Source organism: Centruroides vittatus, unplaced genomic scaffold (assembly GCF_030686945.1).
Source record: "Centruroides vittatus isolate TY-2023 unplaced genomic scaffold, ASM3068694v2 contig_506, whole genome shotgun sequence".
NCBI lineage: Eukaryota > Metazoa > Arthropoda > Arachnida > Scorpiones > Buthidae > Centruroides > Centruroides vittatus.
In genome coordinates, this window is record NW_027122293.1 from 439,462 (window position 1) to 460,044 (window position 20,583).

The following is a 20,583-nucleotide window of genomic DNA, read 5'->3' on the forward strand; positions in this document are numbered from 1 at the left end:
GAAAAACAATGTGCTGGCAACAGCGTATCAGAAGCAATTATTTGCAATTATTACTGTAATAACTTTAAAAATCTATAATAAAATTTATTCTTTTATTAATGTGCTCAAACAGTGTTTCAATTATTTTACAACCCCATTAATATACCATATCAAGAACAGTTTTTTTTACATGAGAACAGATTAATCATTTTTACATTACTTTTTATCGGAAAGGTTCGTTTGGTATATGTCCTATTCGATATAAGGCTAAACATCGGAAACGGATTAAGGTCGTATACCGAGGTTCCACTGTAGTTCAGAAATGTTGAAATGTGTGATTCTTCTGTTATGCTGTTTCAAAAACACACAAATTTCTTCATTGTAGTATGTTTTTGCAGGTTTAATGAATTACTTGTCAAAACGTTGCAGTTTGTAGGTTCAGTGAGGTGGGAGTGAAAGTGTTAATATCACATGATTTCTGTGAGCTTCAATATCATCTATGTTTTTTGTATGACTGTGACGTCTATCCAAAATTGGTAAAACTGGATTTTCTTCTGATGGCTTTACTTTGGATACAAAGTGATGAAACTATTTTATGAAAAGTTCCATTTGAATACATTCTGATTTGTGATATACAGCATTAGAATGTTGGAAGTGCATGCATCATCAGTTGTGCATTATCATTTTGTCTTGGAAAAATAATCATCACTGGGACAGAGGTGCCACCAAAACTTATACAAAGAACGATAATTATTAATGAATCATATTCAGCAGAAGTCAACTTGTCATTTCTCTCTTGATGCCACAACTGTAGGTTGCTTGCTCTGCACAATTGATAGTCCAGTTACATTGGTATTAAAAATTTGGTCATGTATGAAATTGTACTAATCATATCTATCACATATCAAATTGTAAAAAATCTGAACATTCTCTTTAGTGAATCCTTTCACTCTATCATCAGACATGCCATTTGGACAATGGAAGGTCAGTTTGTTAGTTTGTTTTTTCATAAACACTTAATTAATCTTTTTCTGCACTCTGGTTAGTGAGAGAAAATGCATGTCAAAGAACATTTCAGACAACTATATGAATTGCAAGGAGCACAAATTTCTTGTCATACTAAAATATTTTTGTTTCATTTCTAAAGCATACTCTACTAACTGTTTTTCGAGTTCCTTGGACAGGATTGAGTTCTGATCTACAAGAAGCCTTGTAACTTCATCAATGCTTATTTCAATGTGATACTTTATCAGACAGAAAAATGTTAACCATGGAATGGAAAATATCTTAGCAGCTAGCGTAAAAACCATTCTACCCTCCTTTGTAGCTTGAATTGCTTGCATAATATCGTCAGACAACCACTGCTTATGCTTTACTTCTTTTTTTTGGCATCTTGACTACAGTCTTAAACAGACAAACATAATTTTCCTGTTATACAAATATACTTACAAAACTACATATAAATTAGACATATTATAGCCCAATAAGAATCTAGCTGAATTATTTGAGTACTTACAAAATAACTGACTCAATGAATTCAACGATAACAAAACAAAACTGGACACATTTATAAGTTGAATAATGTGGAATACTATTCCACTTTGACTACCATTTAGTACCCTCATTTTTGACATTTTATTTCCTGCCATTTTCTTGAAGACACGACCATAATAGAGCAATCCCAAAAATATTGAATTATGTTAAAATTATTGAATTATGTTGAATTAAAATTTCTGTACAGAAAAACTTTATAGCTCACAATGAACACCTTACACGCACTTCCAGCAATTAACTTTAATTAAAATAAATATTTTTGGACTGATTTATAAACCTTCATCAGATTTTTAAATAGAGAATCTATTTAAAAATTTAATTAAAGTTAATTACTGGAAAAGTGTGTAATGTGTGTTCAGTGTCTTTATATACTGTGGTAGATCCAGCTCCGACAATTATTGATATGTATGTCAAATGAGCACTTTTAAAAATTTCGGAAATGTGAAAAAATACATTTTGAGCCTCTGAACAAAACAAAGCACAGATTACATGATATTTCTTATACAGTACCATCATTTTTTCTTTAAAACTGTTTTAATTTTCACAGTAAATTGGTAGGTGGCATGAATGTATATTAATAGATAAGGTGGTATTCCACATTTCTCAACTTTACTTCTTTTTAATCTTGATGTGTTAATTTGTAATTTGCTGTTTTATTGAAAATAGTTTATTAATTAACTACAATTTGTTTATATTCAAAAATTTTTTTAATTGGAATAAATTTTATACATTTTTCAATATTAGATTAAATACAAAATATTGAAGTTTAGAAAAGTTTACAGAATAAACTTTATTTAAACTAAACCATTTTAGCAACTTTGTTTAATAGACTTTTACACATTTGAAGAACATTTTACAGTTTACAAAGGAACTTTGTTAGATAAACATTGTTTTTGTTTTCTTTGAATGTGGCAAATGGAGCAAATTGATCTTTTTGAATAAAGAGATAGAGCCATTTGAAATGTAATAGGTTGATTGGTTGTTTGTTAATGGATACTTAATCTATCCAGATAAACTTTGAAAGTAGGAGTCATAGGCCATCAATGTCAGCCATCTTGCAAAGTGGTGACATTTGTGGTTAGGCCTGTTGATATAGTTAGCTGTGTTTATACTGTGTGTGTTGTACATAATATGTGCATGAATTGCTTTATTTTAGATAATCATAACTAAGAAAGAAATTACAGAAATAGTTATTCGTATTAACATTGCGTACCATTTTAAAGATTTGAAGATATTTAAACTTTTTTAACAGTTTTCATATTTAGTCATTCATACTTGTTTGATCTTCAAAGAAAGATCTACCTAATAAATATTTGGAAAATTTAGTTTTTGAATTATCATCGTTTAATTACTGTACATAGCTTTTTCCACTATTTATTTGCTGTCGCTATCAAATAGTCTCTGTCACTTCTTTAACAAACACATAATACATGTAATTATAAGTTTTATATTTTTGTATATTATTATGTTTTTATAATAGCTAATTCATCAACCTCTACAGCCATCATTATCTCATGAAAGTTCTTCTGTTTTATCTGCATCGGAATATTTTGATGCCGAAGAAAATCTTTCTAGTAGTACAACTTCGTCAGAGGTACGATCATTTTTACGTTGCTTTTGTATTTTTTCAATATTGTCTGCAATTCTATAAATAATTTTAAGTACTCTGCTTATTAATTTTATATTTATTTATATCTTTTAATAGGCTTCATCAGATGATGCAGGAAGTTTTCTCAGTGATGTTTCAGAAGAAGGTACTGAGTATACTCCAATTCCTAGTGGTAAGTCAGTTTTTCTAATTTTTATTTTTTGCTTAATTATAATGATTGAATTTGTAATACATAAATATCAATACTAAACCAAATGGTTGCCATAATTAATCAGGTTATTTTTTGCTACTATTAATAATTATAAATTAAATAATTTGGTATTAGAGGTAGACATTAAGCACCATGGCCCCCACATGGTAGTGACTGACTGGATCCTAGTCAGGGGGTCGGTATGAAGATGGACAGCTTATATTATTTGCTTTGCTTTGCTTGGATTTTCTTATGGAATATTGAGTTCAGGATAATTGGAATATTTAATTTTTGACGTAATTTAATTAAAATTCTAGGTTAGGTCCCTCAAATCTAGCCAAGTAGTTAAGTCCCTCGCCTCACACCACTAAGGTGTCGGGTTCGAGTGGGGGCTCGCCAATGATCCTGGTCTGTGGACAACATAAAAATGATCGCTTCAGGATGTGGGGTTCATGTTAGGCACCATCTCTAATCAAAATTAATAATAATAATAATTTTGGCACTTAACATCTAGCTCTAATACCAAATTACTTAATTTATAATTATTAATAATAGCAAAAAATAGCCCAATTAATTACAGCTATCATTTGGTTTTAGTATTAATACATCAGGTTTTGGGATGTTTATATATACATAAAATATCAATTTAATTTATAATAATAATAATAATAATAATAATAATAGCTCTCCCATGGTCTCCACCTGGTCGTGGTGGGAGAGCCCAGTAATTTTACTGATCCATAGGGCAATGCAGGCTGGAGCACAAGCTCCTGGTAGGGACACCCATGCCAGTAAGCTCTATGGGGAGAAATGAAGCTAAGAGTGACCACACACCCACATTCTGTGGAGATACGTATCATGGTAGTAACCAGATCTAAATGTGATACCGGCTCGGACGTCGCCCGGGTTAACAAGGTCCGCGTTCATGAGTTAGGCAGAGGCTCACGTTCGAAAAATAGGCCACAGTCTCCCTTGGTTACCGGTGGTGAAAGCAGCACCGGCCCAAGCATGGCTACTGCAATGCCCTCAACAGATGTGAGGAACCAACCCAGCCTTGGTGTTTCTGTGGCAATGCATCCGCAGACCACAAAGGCTGGAAAACCACGCCAACGGATGAAATGGACGTAGAAATGAACGAGTTTATCATCCGTACTTACTACACGATCACAAAACTCGAAACAAACATGACAGCATACAGACAACAACTATACCATAGATTCACACAACAGTATTCTCACCTCACTGTCACCGAACAAAGGGTTGTTGATCAAAAAAGAACAATTATACACAACAACCTTATTCCACAAACAACACTTGAACTTATCAAACAACAGGTTGCTGATCAAATACATCAACAGACAGAAACATCTAACATTAATGAAGATCATGTAACCTGTCAGGATAATCCAGCAACAAGCATTGATAATAACACACATACAACAATTACCACTAATGATACTACAGACACTTCCTCATCCATTACTGATAACATAGACATGGATTTAGTTAATACGCTCTCACTTATATTTCAGGAAACACTCACTAAATATACAGGCACAGATCCCACACAAAGACCACGAATACCAAAAATCAACACGTCGAAGGAAGTAGGAAAAACACTAAATTATGTAAACACTCACTTACTACCACACTACATTCATTCAATTTCTACACTCTCAGACATTCATACATTAGTTTATGCTGGGGCAGTCACAGTAGTGACACAACATGGACTGAAAGTACAATCACAGACAAATACACAGAAAACACAATTCTATCACAAGCCTGCCTGGCAGAGAAGAATAGAAACACAAATAAATGACATTAGACAGCAATTAGGCAGGCTGACACAATACACTAAAAACAACGTAACACCCAAATTAAGGAAACAGCTCAAAAACATTTTCAAGAAAATAAAAACACACACAAAACATGAACGTCACAACACACACATTACAGAATACATTGATACACTAAAACAAAAACTTGCTGCCAAAGCACGTAGACTCAAACGATACAAAACATGTACACTACGAAAACAACAAAATAAATTATTTACAAACAATGAAAAACTCTTTTACAGACAAATTAATAACAAAGCAAACACTGATACACAGCACAGTGGCACACCAACAGAAGAAGAACTCACAACATATTGGTCTTCTCTTTGGTCCAGTGCTGTCACGCACAATGCTGAAGCAGGCTGGATCGAGGAAGAGAACAAAAACTTACACAACATACCAACTATGCCCTGTGTTGAAATAAACATACATGATTTCCAATACACTGTTAACAGAACACACAACTGGAAGACACCTGGTGTAGACAACATTCACAATTTCTGGTACAAAAAGTTTACATCACTGCACCAGGAACTAGCTAAACACTAACACACATCATCATCAATCCACAAGACATGCCAAATTTTCTTACTCAGGGCATCACCTACATGAAACCTAAAAACAACAATACCACAGACCCCACACAATACAGACCAATTACATGTCTTCCAACACTCTACAAATTATTGACATCCTGTATTGCAAACAAAATATACAAACATGTTGAAGAACACGACATTCTAACGGAACAACAAAAAGGTTGTCGTAGAAACCACAGGGGATGCAAAGAACAGTTACTCATAGATTCAGTCATTCTACGGCAAGCACACAAACAACACAGAAACATACACATGGCATATATAGACTACAGAAAAGCATTCGACAGTGTTCCACACAGTTGGCTGCTACATATTCTACACATGTACAAAATACATCCATCACGCATTACATTCTTTCAAAACACCATGCAGCACTGGAGAACAACACTACATCTCAGGGTTCATAACACTTCCATACAAGCAAACCAAATCTTTATTAGGCGAGGAATTTTTCAAGGAGATTCCTTGAGTCCTCTCTGGTTCTGCCTAGCCTTGAATCCATTATCCAACATGTTAAACAACACACAATATGGCTACAATATCAGGCATGAAAAAACAACACAGTATACACTGTCACATCTCATGTACATGGATGACATAAAACTTTATGCATCCACACAAAAACAACTTCATCAACTCCTACAAATCACACATTCATACACCAAGGACATACAAATGGAATTTGGCCTAGATAAATGCAAAACACTTCACATAGAAAAAGGAATCCTGAAGAAAGAAGATTTTGCACTTGGAAATGGAGACGTTATTGAATCCATGGAAGAGGGCGAGTTCTACAAGTATTTAGGATTCCAACAGGCCAAACTAACAGAACATGCACAAATAAAGCAAAGATTAATTAAAGAATACCAAAGTAGGTTAAATGCTATTCTCAGAACACAGTTAAATGCAAAACACACAGTTAAAGCAATAAACACATATGTCATCCCAGTACTCACATATTCTTTTGGAGTTATACATTGGACTCGCACAGATCTTGAGCAACTCCAAAGGAAAACAAGAACAACACTTACTAAGCATAAACAACATCATCCTAAATCTGCCACAGAAAGATTAACCCTTCCACGTAAAGATGGCGGACGTGGCCTGATTGACATAGTTAACCTTCACTACAAACAAATACAGTCACTGCGAGAGTTTTTCTACAAAAAACAAGAAACATCACAATTACATAAAGCAGTAACTCTAGCAGACTCAAATAACACACCATTAAACTTACACTCACATCATATGGACACAACACAACATATAAAAAGCATAGACACCATTAAGCAATCGTGGGCTCGAAAGGCACTCCATGGCAGGCATCCTTATGATCTGGCCCATGATTTTGTTGACAGAACTGCATCAAACAGCTGGTTAGCTCGGGGATGCCTCTTTGGGGAGACGGAAGGATTCATGATTGCCATACAGGATCAGGTCATAAATACTAAAAACTACAGAAAACACATACTCAAAGATGCAACACTCACAAATGACACATGCAGAAAATGTCACATCATGCCAGAAACTATACAACACATCACCTCTGGTTGCAAGCTCTTGGCACAAACAGATTATTTACACAGACATAATCAAGTAGCAAATATAATACACCAAGAGCTTGCAAGGAAACACAAATTAGTAGACATCCACGAACCATATTACAAATACATTCCACAGACAGTATTGGAAAACAACACGCACAAAATGTACTACGACAGAGTCATAATCACAGATAAAACAATTTACCACAACAGACCAGACATCACACTCATTGACAAACACAATAAAATCACATACATTATAGACATATCCATTCCAAACACTCACAATATACAAAATGCATGCACTGAAAAAATTAGCAAGTACACAGAACTCGCCCAGGAAATAAGGCATCTGTGGAGGATGGATAGGGTGCTTATTGTACCTGTTGTTCTCTCTTCTACAGGTGTCATATCCACACACACTACACAAAAGCCTGGGCACATTACAATTGAATAGAAACACATACATCACACTACAGAAGGCCACTATATTGAATACATGTCATATTGTGAGAAAATTCCTGAATACAGACACACACACTGATACACTTCTTTAATTTCTGTTTTGGATACTATGCCTTGACTTTGGTCCGGCATAGTACACAGCCACCAGTGTTAACCGAGTATATCTCACTTAACCCAACATAACAATAAAATAATAATAATAATAATTTGTGTTTTGAACTGATTGTTTAAAAAAGGGAGCAGGAAACAGGAAAAAAGTATTAATTTATGTTATATTTCATATAGGTTTGGTTACATTATGAACATATACATTATCAATATATAACCTGATTTCAGGTCGAACTGATTTATGTACTATAAACAGGTGCCAGTGTAAAAAAAAAATGATTTTGTGTAATTTGAAATGCCACCACAGTACACCCTATAAAAATAAATAAAAGATTAAATATTTTATATGTTACTCTAAGAAGCACAAATAAGTTTATTTTTAATCTTAGTTTGACTCTAAAAGTTATTTTTATTATTTCGTTTGAATTTTTGAAAATATTTTCGAAAGTTAATTACCTTTAAAAGTGCATGGCTTAATAAAAAAAATACAAACTGATAAGTACTGATTAGCTTATTTTTATTTTATAGTTTTGTACAAGTGTTGTGTCATTTCTAATCAATACCGTTTTTGGTTAATGTTACCCTAGGTATCGAAGATGGCACCTCGTCTCCGATTCCAGCGATCAGAAGACGGAACAGTGGGGACACACGTTCTAACCTAACCTAACCTATTCTAATACTTTGGTTTCTAATAATTATGGTAATTTATTAGAATAGGTTAGGTTAGAATGTGAGTCCCCACTGTTCCCTGTCTTCTGATTGCTGGAATTAGAGACGAGCCGCCACCTTCGATTCCTAGGGTAACATTAATCCCATTTTTTATAATTAAGTAGACTATGTTTAAATAAATATTGTTCATCTAATTGATTGCCTTTTAATTTTATTTTAACCATTAATATACTTGAATAATAATTCTAAATCAGTTTGGCCTGAAATCGGGTTTGGCCGGTAACATATATATAAATATTATTTATTGTAACACTTAAAAGTTATATTTATATATATGTAGTGATGATGTAAATGGTATGGGAGATAAAAGGTCACAATATTCTGGACATGATTATATATATATATTCACAATTGAAATTATTTTGCAAAGTTTATAAATCATTTTATATTTTATCTAAAAATAAAATTTGCAGATGCAGCAAAGTAAATTGCCAGCACTGTGTTATCTGTTTGTTTGTTAAGTTATGGCCATGCGACACTTGGACGATCTGCCACATTGTGTTGTCATTGTTTTTACATTTTTTGATTGTTTTTTGAGCTCAATACTTGGAAATTCATTCAATTCTTAAGTCTTTAAGTCTTCAATTCTAAAAGTGTTACTAGTGTAATTTACTTTGACATGAAACTATTTCAAATGTATTATTAAGAAGAAAATTCTGATTAACATAAAACTTGACTTATAAACAAGTTTGTAGAATAGAATTCTTATATAAATCAGGAGCATCTATATATCTGAATATATAGATGCTCCCTGAGTACTCTTGAATTTAAATTTTTTTTGTCTGTGAAGTAACTAATTGGATTTACTTTACTTAAATAGATGTGGAACTATATTCAAAATTTTAAATTTTTTTGCTTCAAAATTCAATTAAATTAGAATATTAATATATAATAAATCATTATTTTTAATCTTAAACTAGAAATTAAAACTTTTAAAATTTCATTTGTTAAGTTTCAGATTTAGTTTCTTCTCCAACAAGAAATACAGGGAGAAGATCAAAACTTCCTGCTCCTAAACCAGATTTGGGTGATTTTAGTTTATGGAATTTATTATGCAAAAACATTGGAAAAGACCTTTCAAAAGTTAGCATGCCAGTTACACTCAATGAACCAATAAATGTTTTACAAGTAAGTTTCATAAAGAAAAAAATTTTATGTTTTAACTGAAATAATCTTAAATAACAAATGTGATTGAGAATTATATTTTTGTTTTCAATCATTTATGTTATTGTTTCTGTACCTTTTAATTAATAGAACTTTCATTTTAAATATTTTGCATTTTCATTTCTATTTTTTTTTTTATGCATGCCTTATGACTAAATTCTATTTATACTGATTAAATTTTTAAAAATTTTATATTCAAATAGTGATTTGTCGTTATTACATGTGATGTTTTGAGCCAGCACACCAATTTTTATGGAATTAGAAATAATGATTGAGATATATATTTTTTAGTCTAGATCCAATTTGTTTATAGGAAATGGACTAACTCTTTTGGTTAGATCTTCAAAAAATAAAAGAATTGTCAAACTCTCACATGCTTGAATCTGTGTTTGATCTTCTACATTACTCCTAAATAATCTGAGTGACAGTCAGAATAAAGCTAAAGCAATATCATATTTCAATATAAATAAAACTGTCTTTCAAAAGATAAAAGCATTATTTGTTTATATCTTTGAATTAATTATTGTATAACATTTTAGTTTCTTTGATTTCACAGAAGAAAGAAGAATCTCTCCAATCTTTATATAAATTAACAATAACATATACAGAGAAATTTTTAATTATTTTTTGTAAAACTGAACAAATTATATTGGTAAAACAGTTTGGAAATAATACAATATGGATAGTAAAGTATTTCATAAGAAATGAAGTATTAATTAGAAATCATTGGAAATCATTTTCAGATAAACAATGCATATTGAATATTTATCTAATATGATGAATAAATACAGTAGACCCCCTATAACACGGGTTCATATAACACGGATTCGTATAACATGGCGAAAAAATTGCAATTGTATTCGTATAACACAGTAAAACGTCATCGCCAACTTGTGTCACGACAGGATTGGTTGAATCTGGACCAATAGCAGATATTTTACAAACCGTTGAGTTTAAACAAGCAGCGGACCTACTAAAAAACGTTTATTATTCGACGCCATAAAAATTATATTTTTATTAATGATGTCTCCAAAGTTAAGTTATTTTTCTGCAAAAAATTTGCTGATCAGGAAACGCGTGTCTGCCGTTCGATGAGCCGCTCCACGACGAAAACCAGCTTAATCAATAGCGTTGTCGAACGGTGCGCACTCGGTAAATAATCCTACAATTTTTTGTTTATAGCATAGTTTATATGGATTATTCCCAAAAAATTATATGTGATTTGGAAATGTTGAGTCAAATTACTTTAGAATTGGTTAATTTTATGGAAGAAAACTTTTCAAACAGCTGTTGCCCCTAAACTGCACATGTGCCGGGCTGTGATTTGCTCATGTATGTAAGTGACTCGTACAACACAAATTCATATAACACGGAATGTATCTACCGTGTTATAGGGGGTCTACTGCAGTGTTCCGCAAAGTGTGTGCCACAGCACACTGGTGTACCGTGGTCAATAGTTAGTGTGCCACAGGAAAATGTCAAGTTTTGTGAAGTTAATGCACCTACACATAGCTGAGAATTATGCAAGCGAAGCGCTTTGTTGCATGAGGAGCGAGACAGTCCACCTGCGCGCCGCACGCATACGTGTTCAGTGTGATATTGTAACGCTGCACCCCGCTTAGTCATTGTTGTCACGCGCTTTTGTAAACTGAAACAAATCGCTTTTCGCCGGTAACTAGCCGCTAGTTTGTGAATATGTCGTCGCGGATGTAATTGACATTTTTTATTACAAATAAATAGACGCTAATACATGTATGTGTATATAATGGTAAATATATATGTGTGTATATAAATTCCTTAAACCTACCGCAAGTTTGTCAAGTGAAACTAATGATTCCCAAGAAGCAGAGTCAATGAAGAAAAACCTAAGCTTGTTAATCGAAAATATGATGAGAGCTATGTACGTTATAGCTTTATATATTGCGGAGACGAATCATGCACAATCCCAAAATGGAGAAACTTTGGGTAATAATTCGATGGTGCCCAGTAAACTTTTACAACATTTAACTACTAAACACCCATCAGTGGTTCAAAAAGACAAAGCCTTTTTTCAATGTTTGAAAGACTAGTCTAAAGAACAGGTAACTCTTATGAGTTCGTCTTTCAAAACATCAGACAAAGCGCAGAAAGCAAGCCACGTGATCGCTAATATGCTTGTTAAATCCAAGAAGCCTCATTCTCTCGCTGAAACTTTAATTTTACCTGTCTGCAAAGAAGTTGTCAAGATTATGATTAGCCAAGAAGCCGCTAAGGAAATTGAAAAAATACCTGCGTCAGCAGATACGATCTCATGTCAAATTAATGATATTTCTAGCGACATTCAATCAACGTTAATTGAAAAATTAAGGCTTGGTGGAGTTTTTGCGCTACAAGTCGACGAGGCTACTGATATCAGTGGTCACGCACATCTCATATCAAATGCGAGGTACACTGACGGATATGAAATGAAAGAGGACTTTTTATTTTGTCTGCCACTACCTGGTTATACCACTGCAGAAGAAATATTCAAAGTAACAGACCAATACTTCAGTGAGTATAATTTGGAATGGCACAACTGCATAAGCATGTGCATGGACAGAACAGCAGCTATGACGGGAAAAATTAGGGGATTTATAACCAGGGCTTTTGAAAAAACCCTAATATTAAAAATGTACATTGCTTTTTACACAGGGAAGCACTGATGGCAAAGTCTCTGCCTGATGAATTGTCTGTCCTACAAGAAGTCGTCAAAATTGTCAATTACATCAAGTCGCAACCGCTGAACTCTCGTCTGTTTAATGCAGTGTGTCAGGAAATGGGAGCAGATCATCAGTTACTTCTGTTTCATACAGAAGTACAATGGCTTTCTCGCGGAAAAGTGCTTTCTTGAATTTATGAGCTAAAAAATGAGACCCAGACATTTTTAGAGGCCTAGGGTTCAGATTTTACTTTTCTGTTTAAAAGAGAAGAATGGGTAGCAAAACTTGTATATCTGGCGGATATATTTTCCAATTTAAATGAGCTTGACAAAAAACTGCAAGGCAGGAATTCTAATATTTTAACGTTATCGGACAAGATTGAAAGCTTTTGCACTAAGTTGGTGTTATGGATCAGCCATGCTACCGATGGTAGTAATGAAATGTTCCCAAATGTCATGGCTGCCGATTCAGAAAAAAAGTGCAGGCTTTGATGGTGAAACACTTGGAGCTATTAGGAGAAAAAATGAACTCTTATTTTCCTAAGTGTGTCCTGCAACTTACGGGCTGTGTACGAAATCCATTTTCAGTAGTGATGTAACAAATAGTATATTCGACCTCAGCCGAATACCGAATATTCGGCTAGGAGAGTGGCCGAATACCAAATATTCGGCCAGGAGCGTGGCCGAATGGCCGAATATTTGGCCAAACTATTTGGCTTGATTAACGCAGGTACAAAAATTGGCGTGCAAAAATTATGACAAGGATCGCGCACCCTGCTCTCTATTTGCCCGCTGTCACTACGATTTTTTCTTTCAGTAGGTCTAAATTATTTAATTAATTAATTAAATTATAATTATTAAAGTTAATATTAGATGGAGCCTAACTGTCTACCTCTAGTGCCAAATTGGTTTATAATTTATGTAATAGCCGTAAATAGCCCGATACGATTCGGCAGTTGTTGGTATTTAGATGTAAGTTATAACTTATAAGTTATTTTATTTGCAATCGATCTTTTTAACTCTTTAATTAAGCACTAAAATTTTGTTTTTACTACGTATTTGTAGACTGAGTAGTACCTTAAGGATATACTTTAGTGGTGACATAATATGGTCTAGTTTCTTCCCAGATGTGGAATAGTTCAAATATATTATTGGGGGTTTTCTATTTGTGACGTTTTGTGATATTTTGTTGCTATCGTTTTTGTCAATATTTTTAAAATTAACATGATTTCAAATCTTATCTCTTGCATATAATGAAAAATGCTCGTTCTTTGTTTTATATATAAAATAAATTATATATTAGTTACTCATCTTCTAGAAATAGATAAATAATTCTTTCTTTAAATACGATAAGTTTCAATAAAACGTTTCGTAAATCATTTTAAAACATCGTAAAAAATATTAAAATATACGCGAATACGAATATAACGTAATTAAACAATAACATTAATGCCCGATACATTCTAACCTACACGCCATCAATGCCATAAGATATCGGGCTAGATAAACGCTATAATATTATTTAATTACGAAATAATTTAATACTAGAGTTAGACGCTATTTCTTATTAACTTTAATAATTATAATTTAATTTTCAGCATTAATAAAAGTTACCAAAATGATTAATTTACTGTGTTTTTGTTATTTCTTACTCCTGTTTTGAGGTATTCGGTATTCGGCCGAATAGTGATTTAAATATTCGGTATTCGGCCGAATAGGCTGAATACCGGGTAGTAACCGAATATTCGTTACATCACTAATTTTCAGATAGCATTTCCATTGGACACCTACCAATAAATGAGCAAGAAGAATTCATGGAGCTAAAAACTGATCGGACATTAAAACTAAAATTTTTCGAAACAGAGCTAGCACATTTTTTGGCTGCATATAAAAAATGAGTATCCACTGCTTTCAAAGCATGCTATTGCAATTCTCTTACCATTTGCCATGACCTACTTATGCGAGTTGGGGTTTTCAACTCTCACTATGATTAAATCAAGAAAAAGAGAACGCCTGAGGATGATCGACCAAGAGATGAGAGCAGCCTTATCAACGATTGTTCCAAATTTTGATCGCCTGTGCTCAGTTAAGCAGGCTCACATTTCTCATTAAATATTGTACTGATTTTCATAATAAATAAATATTAAATAAACATTGGTTTTTTCTTTTGTGTACCTCCTAAAATTTCTTGATTTGGTAGGTATACCTTGAACACAAAAAGTTTGCGGCACACTGGTCTACTGTATCATTTCCTTGAACTACATGTGTGCCTTTTATTCTTTGGATGGGAATAAGTTATCAAAGAGCTTTTTTATTTCTTTGACTGCAATTTTAGATTTATTGCTGAGTCTTATTGATAACTGAAAGTATTTTTATTTTAAAACAAAGAAGACAGATAAACATGGGCACCAAATTCCTTTTCATCCACATCAGTAGAATTCTCACAAATGGTGTGAATGTTATGACCACAATCTGGAAATTAATGGGCTTCACAAGCTGATTTTAAGTAGACACAACAGAAGAAATCTTATTCTTTTGACTACTAGATCGAATGTGAATCTGTAGACAGTACTCTCAAACTGTAAGTTTGTTCTTTCATTGTTGATGCATCATTTAGTTTCTCTCCATATTCATTATCCTTTCTTGAATGAAATCCAAAATATCTTGCAATGTTTTTTTTATGATATTATTCAAAATTTTTTGCTGTGTGTAAAGATGATGTGCTCAAACAAACTTACATTTTGCAACTGAAAAGCATTTCATATGGAGATCTTTTGGTACCTAAGTGATGGGCCCTGTTCTTTATTAATTGGATTGGATTCTTATACTGTACCTTCACTCCAGTAGGGTTTTTTTTTTATCCTGCTTTGTGTTGTGATATTATCACAACATTTCTCAATATTTTCAATATCTTTATTTGTTCTTTTAATGCTTTCTTGACTTTGACTAGGATTTCCCATGGCAATTTTAAGTTGAATTTTTCAAACTGGAAATAATTATGTTTCTAAACTCTGTTCTGGTACCTGATTGAGGTGTTCATGGTGCTCCAAGAAAAATAAATGTATTAAGAAAATACTAAAATATTTCATCATCTCTTAGATTTGACATCTCCCGACAGCATAAATCTTGTTAGGTGATCTTGGTAAACGGAAATAAATATAAATTTATGATCAGGAAGAGTTTGAAAATTTATCAGATCAACTTGATAATGAGAAGTGAATTTAGAGGAACACAAATGATTTTACTACTAGGTCTTTCTTGCAACTCTTTAACTTGGGGTTCAGCTTGCTACACAGTTTACAGAGCTGTGTGAAGAGTTCTATTTCATGATGAGTAATATTGGTATACCTGATTGACAACTTCATTTTCTTGTCATGCCTATCATTACCAATAGAATCATGACTATCAAAATGTATATTGAATGGCTCATTATTTGATAAATTGAATTTGACTGCACTGCTTCCTTCTTCTATTGGATTTATTTGTTTCTGTCTCTCCCAAATCATCATTACACTATTTCTTTAATAAGCAATAATGACTAGACACCAACCAAATGCCGAAACTCTATCTGGCTTGTTTAAGGCTAATTACTAAATGAATTAGAGTTTCAGCATTTGGTTGGTGTCTAGTCTTATAATACATCGGGTTTAGCGATGTTGTTTATAAGCAATAATGATGAGATAGATACTCTTCTCCATGATTTTAATTTTATTCCCTTTTCTTGCTAGATCTTCATAACTTTCATTTGTGAGAAAAACAATTTTTTTTTTTTTTTTTTGCAGAACGTGCCTTTTTCTAAAACTCAGTGTAAAACATTTGTATTGTGGTATTTGTATTTTTGCAACTATTTTGCAAACCTTGAAAGCAAATGCTCTACACATATCATATATATATATATATATATATAACCAGGAAGAAAAAGGAAAGATTATTTTGTACCAGTGGTTGAAGTTGGTGGTTGTGCAGTCCATTTCATAGTTGAATCTGATTGTCTATACATTATTTAAGCAAAGAATATTAAGGATATACAGATTTTTTATTATTTTGCCTACTAACTTTAGGCATTTTATAGAATGTTTGAATTTTATAGTTTTCCAGTAAGCATGTATAAATAAAATCATTTAATACATTATTTTTTTTTAAACTAGAGATTGTGTGAAGAGTTGGAATATAGCGAGTTATTAGATAAAGCATCAGAAACAATTGATCCTTATGAACGAATGGTAAGTTCTTTAAATAAACAAAATTTTATTATATTTCTAGTATATAGTTTAACCCTTTGCCTGACAAATTCCCCGTCCCCTTGTTTACGTTTATTTTGTAAAACAGCTGAGGTCAGTATAGGTCAGTCAAGGCCAGTCAGGCAATATTAATTTAAAAATTCACCAAAGATCAAATTATCAATATATTGATATGAAAAAAAATCACGTACATTTATTAATATCTTTAGTTTTAAATACGATATTTGTCAATAATTTTTATTAGAGAAATTTATGAGAAAAAAAATAATATATCATAACTGACATTCAAACTTGAAAATTTGTTTCTTTTGGTCAGAATTAACATTGTCCAGTTACTTCATTCTTACTGGCACTGAGCCAGAACGATGTAGAATATTGTTTTGTACAATTCGATAAAACATTTATGCATGTACGTTTATTTGTTGTAAAATTATCACGCATTATATCATACATTTGCTTGAAATCAAAACTTTATTCTGCTATCAAACTAATATAATGAACTAATATACAGTAAGTCCTCTACTTACGAACTTAATCTGTTCGTAGCGGCCGTTTGCAAGTCGAAAAGTTCGTAACTCGAAAAGACCATGTTTGGCACAAAAACTCAAATGCAACGTTATTTTTACAATTATATAATGTTTAGGCTACTTGAATAATGTTGAATTAAGATTGTTAAAGGGAAGTATAAAATTCAAATCAATCACATGTACATTATTTATTAAAATTACTCATTTAAAACAACTACAAATGTACATATGTATGTACTGTAAATGTTTTTAACGTAAAACTTCAAAAATAAACTTGACTGTACATAAAAAATAACCAACTGCACTTTAATAGTAAATAAATGTCACCACACACAATTGACACACGACTACAGTCCAAACTCAACTAAGAGCCTCTCACCTACCTCTCACGCTTAGTGTACCTAGATATCAGAGTAGTGACCAGCACGAGTCCATCGCCGCCATGTTCTGTTGACTGTCATCACATGGTCTATGGGGTTTACAGTTAATAGACTGCTACTTGTTTCTTTATAATTGAGTTGTTTTATGATTTTTAAGATATAACACTCAAACCTGTTTTTGTGCGGTCTATTTTTGTGCGATTTGTTTTGTGTGATTTTTTTGTGTGCAGGTATATGAATTTCAATCAAATTGGTATACTGCACAAAGAATAATTGCACAAGAACACATTGCACGTGTAAAAAATCGCACAAAAAAGACCGCGATCAAATTGAGTTGTTTTATGATTTTTAAAATATACATTATTTCAATATTAAACTTTTTTTTCTCTGTCAACAAATTTTCTCTGAATTAAAATAAATTTATTGTCATCAATAAGACAGAATGCTAATAATTTTTTTATTGTTTTATGTAAATTTATTGGTTTTCAATATTTACATATATAACAATTTTCATATTTTTTATCTGATTCTTATAGTTTGATTTAAAATAGATTTAAAAATACTTAGACATTACTGGTATTTTATCTAGTAAAGCTAGTAAAGTTTTAAGTATTTTTTCTCTGTCTTCCTAAATTAAGTTTAAGTTAAAACTATAGATTTGAATTGATTTATGTCGAAAAGAAATTCCTTTTTCTGTCATAAATTCAATCTAAATACGAATATTTAATCAAGATGCTGAATGAAACATCTATTGATATTTACTTTTTAATTATAAATTTTGATATGTTTTGAAATGAAAGTATAACATAAATTAATGGACTTATGGTAATAAATATGATGTTTTTCATGATTGAACAGTAACTATTGGAGAGTTATGTCTTTCAAGTCTGAATAAACAGAGAGAATAATATATTATACTGTATTTAAAAAATATGAATTGGAAATATTGATTATACAGTCTTACTAACAGTTACAAACACAATTTTTCAATAATAGCAGGTTTATGTCTATAACTAAAAACACAAAAATGCATACAAAGAATTCCAGCTAACACCAAAGGTTTAATATGTTGCAGGAATGAAACAGTAAACTAAATATTTAAAACTAACTATGAATAATAATCTTAATGTTAATATAAGAAAGGATTTTACTGAGTCCAAGTTACATAAGTCAAGGATAGAAGAATAGTTGAGCGAGAACAAAGGGGTACCACAATTCTTTGGTTGATCAAGTCCATTGAAAAATTAGGTCACCTGGTCTGGATTATAGAATGATTTCTTCAATCTTGACTGAAATGGGGATGCCATCTTCTCACAAAATAACCTCCAAAATTCAAAATGTGTCACTCTGTGTTTAATCTTCTCTGATTGTGAAGATCTCTTACCTTACCAACACACCTTGTGAAACTGTCATCTCCTTTCTATTCTCATCCAAAGGTTCATCAAAAAGTTCCTTTTTGAGGCTCTTTTACTCCTGTATATACTGTCTATAAAACCTATTGGACTAGTTCTTATCAACAAAAGGATAGCATTTCCCAGGACAACATTGGTGTAGACCCCCTTCAGTAAAGAAAAAAGACAGTTATAAAATGGTAGAAAGTGTGAAGTTAAGAAAGAATCATCATTGCTGACGAGGGTGAATCCACTAAACAGGAACTATGCACAGCAGATTGTGGGAAATATTATTTATTTACAAATACAAGATGCAGGTTTTGATGGATTCCAACTCTTAACAGTATAACAGGCGGTTACCAAAATAATCCAAAATGTCGGCGGAACAATTACACAATATCAGAGAGATTACAAAGGATCCAAGCTTGCGTAATACAATAAGGCTTTTTCTTATAACTAACCCTCAAAAATTAACTTATGCTAAGGGGAAAAAGAGATCAGAGCATAGAGGCAAGAAATAGAAAAATAGCTGATAGGAAAAAAAGGACTAGAATTCCCAGGATGTGCAAACATCATTCAGCTTCCATGAGGGACCACGTGGAACTTCTTTGGACTAACTTTGTGCTTCTGTCTTCCTTTTTTCTGTATATCTGAGATTCAACTGTGCCGTCATTCCAATACGCTCAAAACTTTTCATTTAGACCAGTTTAATTTTACTTGTCTCTCAGGTCTCGAAAACACAGCACTCTTCTTCATCTTCACTCCACGAAGACCAGCTAAAAATTGTCCTATATTCCGCACACATGCCCTCAGGTAACATCGTTTTCATTGTTCTTGTGATTCCACGAAGTGGCCCTCACCATCCAGGAGAATAGATTAAGATTAGGAGGTTCTAGAAGTAAGAAAGAACAAAGGAGAAATGCAAAAAACTATGAATTAAACTAAAAATTATACAATGGTGTACAGCCATAAAGGAAATGTAGAACAAAAAATACAGGAAAAGAGAAAGAAAAAAAAAACAAACTATGGCATACTGACACAGATTTATTTTAGTTAACTAATAATTAAGAATATGGAGTATTAATGTTTTAACAATTTTATTAGTAATTGATTTGGGCTTGATTGCTTATATATTTTCATCATAACTTGTTAAAAATACATATATTACTTAAAGATAAAACATTAAATATTTATCATCATTATTTTCTTAATTATTATGTTATTCAAAAAGTATATAAAAATTTAAAGAACAACAAATTATATGTAATTTGTTGCTCTTTACTAAAGTTGAAAAATCAGAGGTTTTGACGTAGAAAAAGTCTGTTTAATATTTTTATTATATAATGTTAAAAAAGTTTAATATATTTTTTTTAGTTCAGTATATTTAATATTTGAAATTATTGTTTGTTATAAAATTTCTTACAATTTAGGTGTACATTGCTGCCTTTGCAGTATCAGCATACAGTGCTTCCTATTACAGAGCTGGTCACAAACCATTTAATCCATTACTCGGTGAAACATATGAGTGTATTAGAGAAGATAAAGGTTTCCGTTTTGTTGCTGAGCAGGTACATGAAAATATGTA

At 32.1% G+C, this 20,583-nt stretch overlaps 1 protein-coding gene across 1 annotated transcript in view; it reads left to right on the plus strand.

The window, feature by feature from the left end:
* Positions 1-20,583, plus strand: part of LOC136978345 (oxysterol-binding protein-related protein 6-like) — a 94,427-nt gene that overhangs the window by 55,467 nt on the left and 18,377 nt on the right. The window contains exons 14-18 of the mRNA XM_067274052.1: positions 3,014-3,127; positions 3,239-3,314; positions 9,571-9,746; positions 16,608-16,682; positions 20,429-20,566. Coding sequence (XP_067130153.1) covers positions 3,014-3,127; positions 3,239-3,314; positions 9,571-9,746; positions 16,608-16,682; positions 20,429-20,566 — 579 coding nt within the window. The remainder of the gene's footprint in view (positions 1-3,013; positions 3,128-3,238; positions 3,315-9,570; positions 9,747-16,607; positions 16,683-20,428; positions 20,567-20,583) is intronic.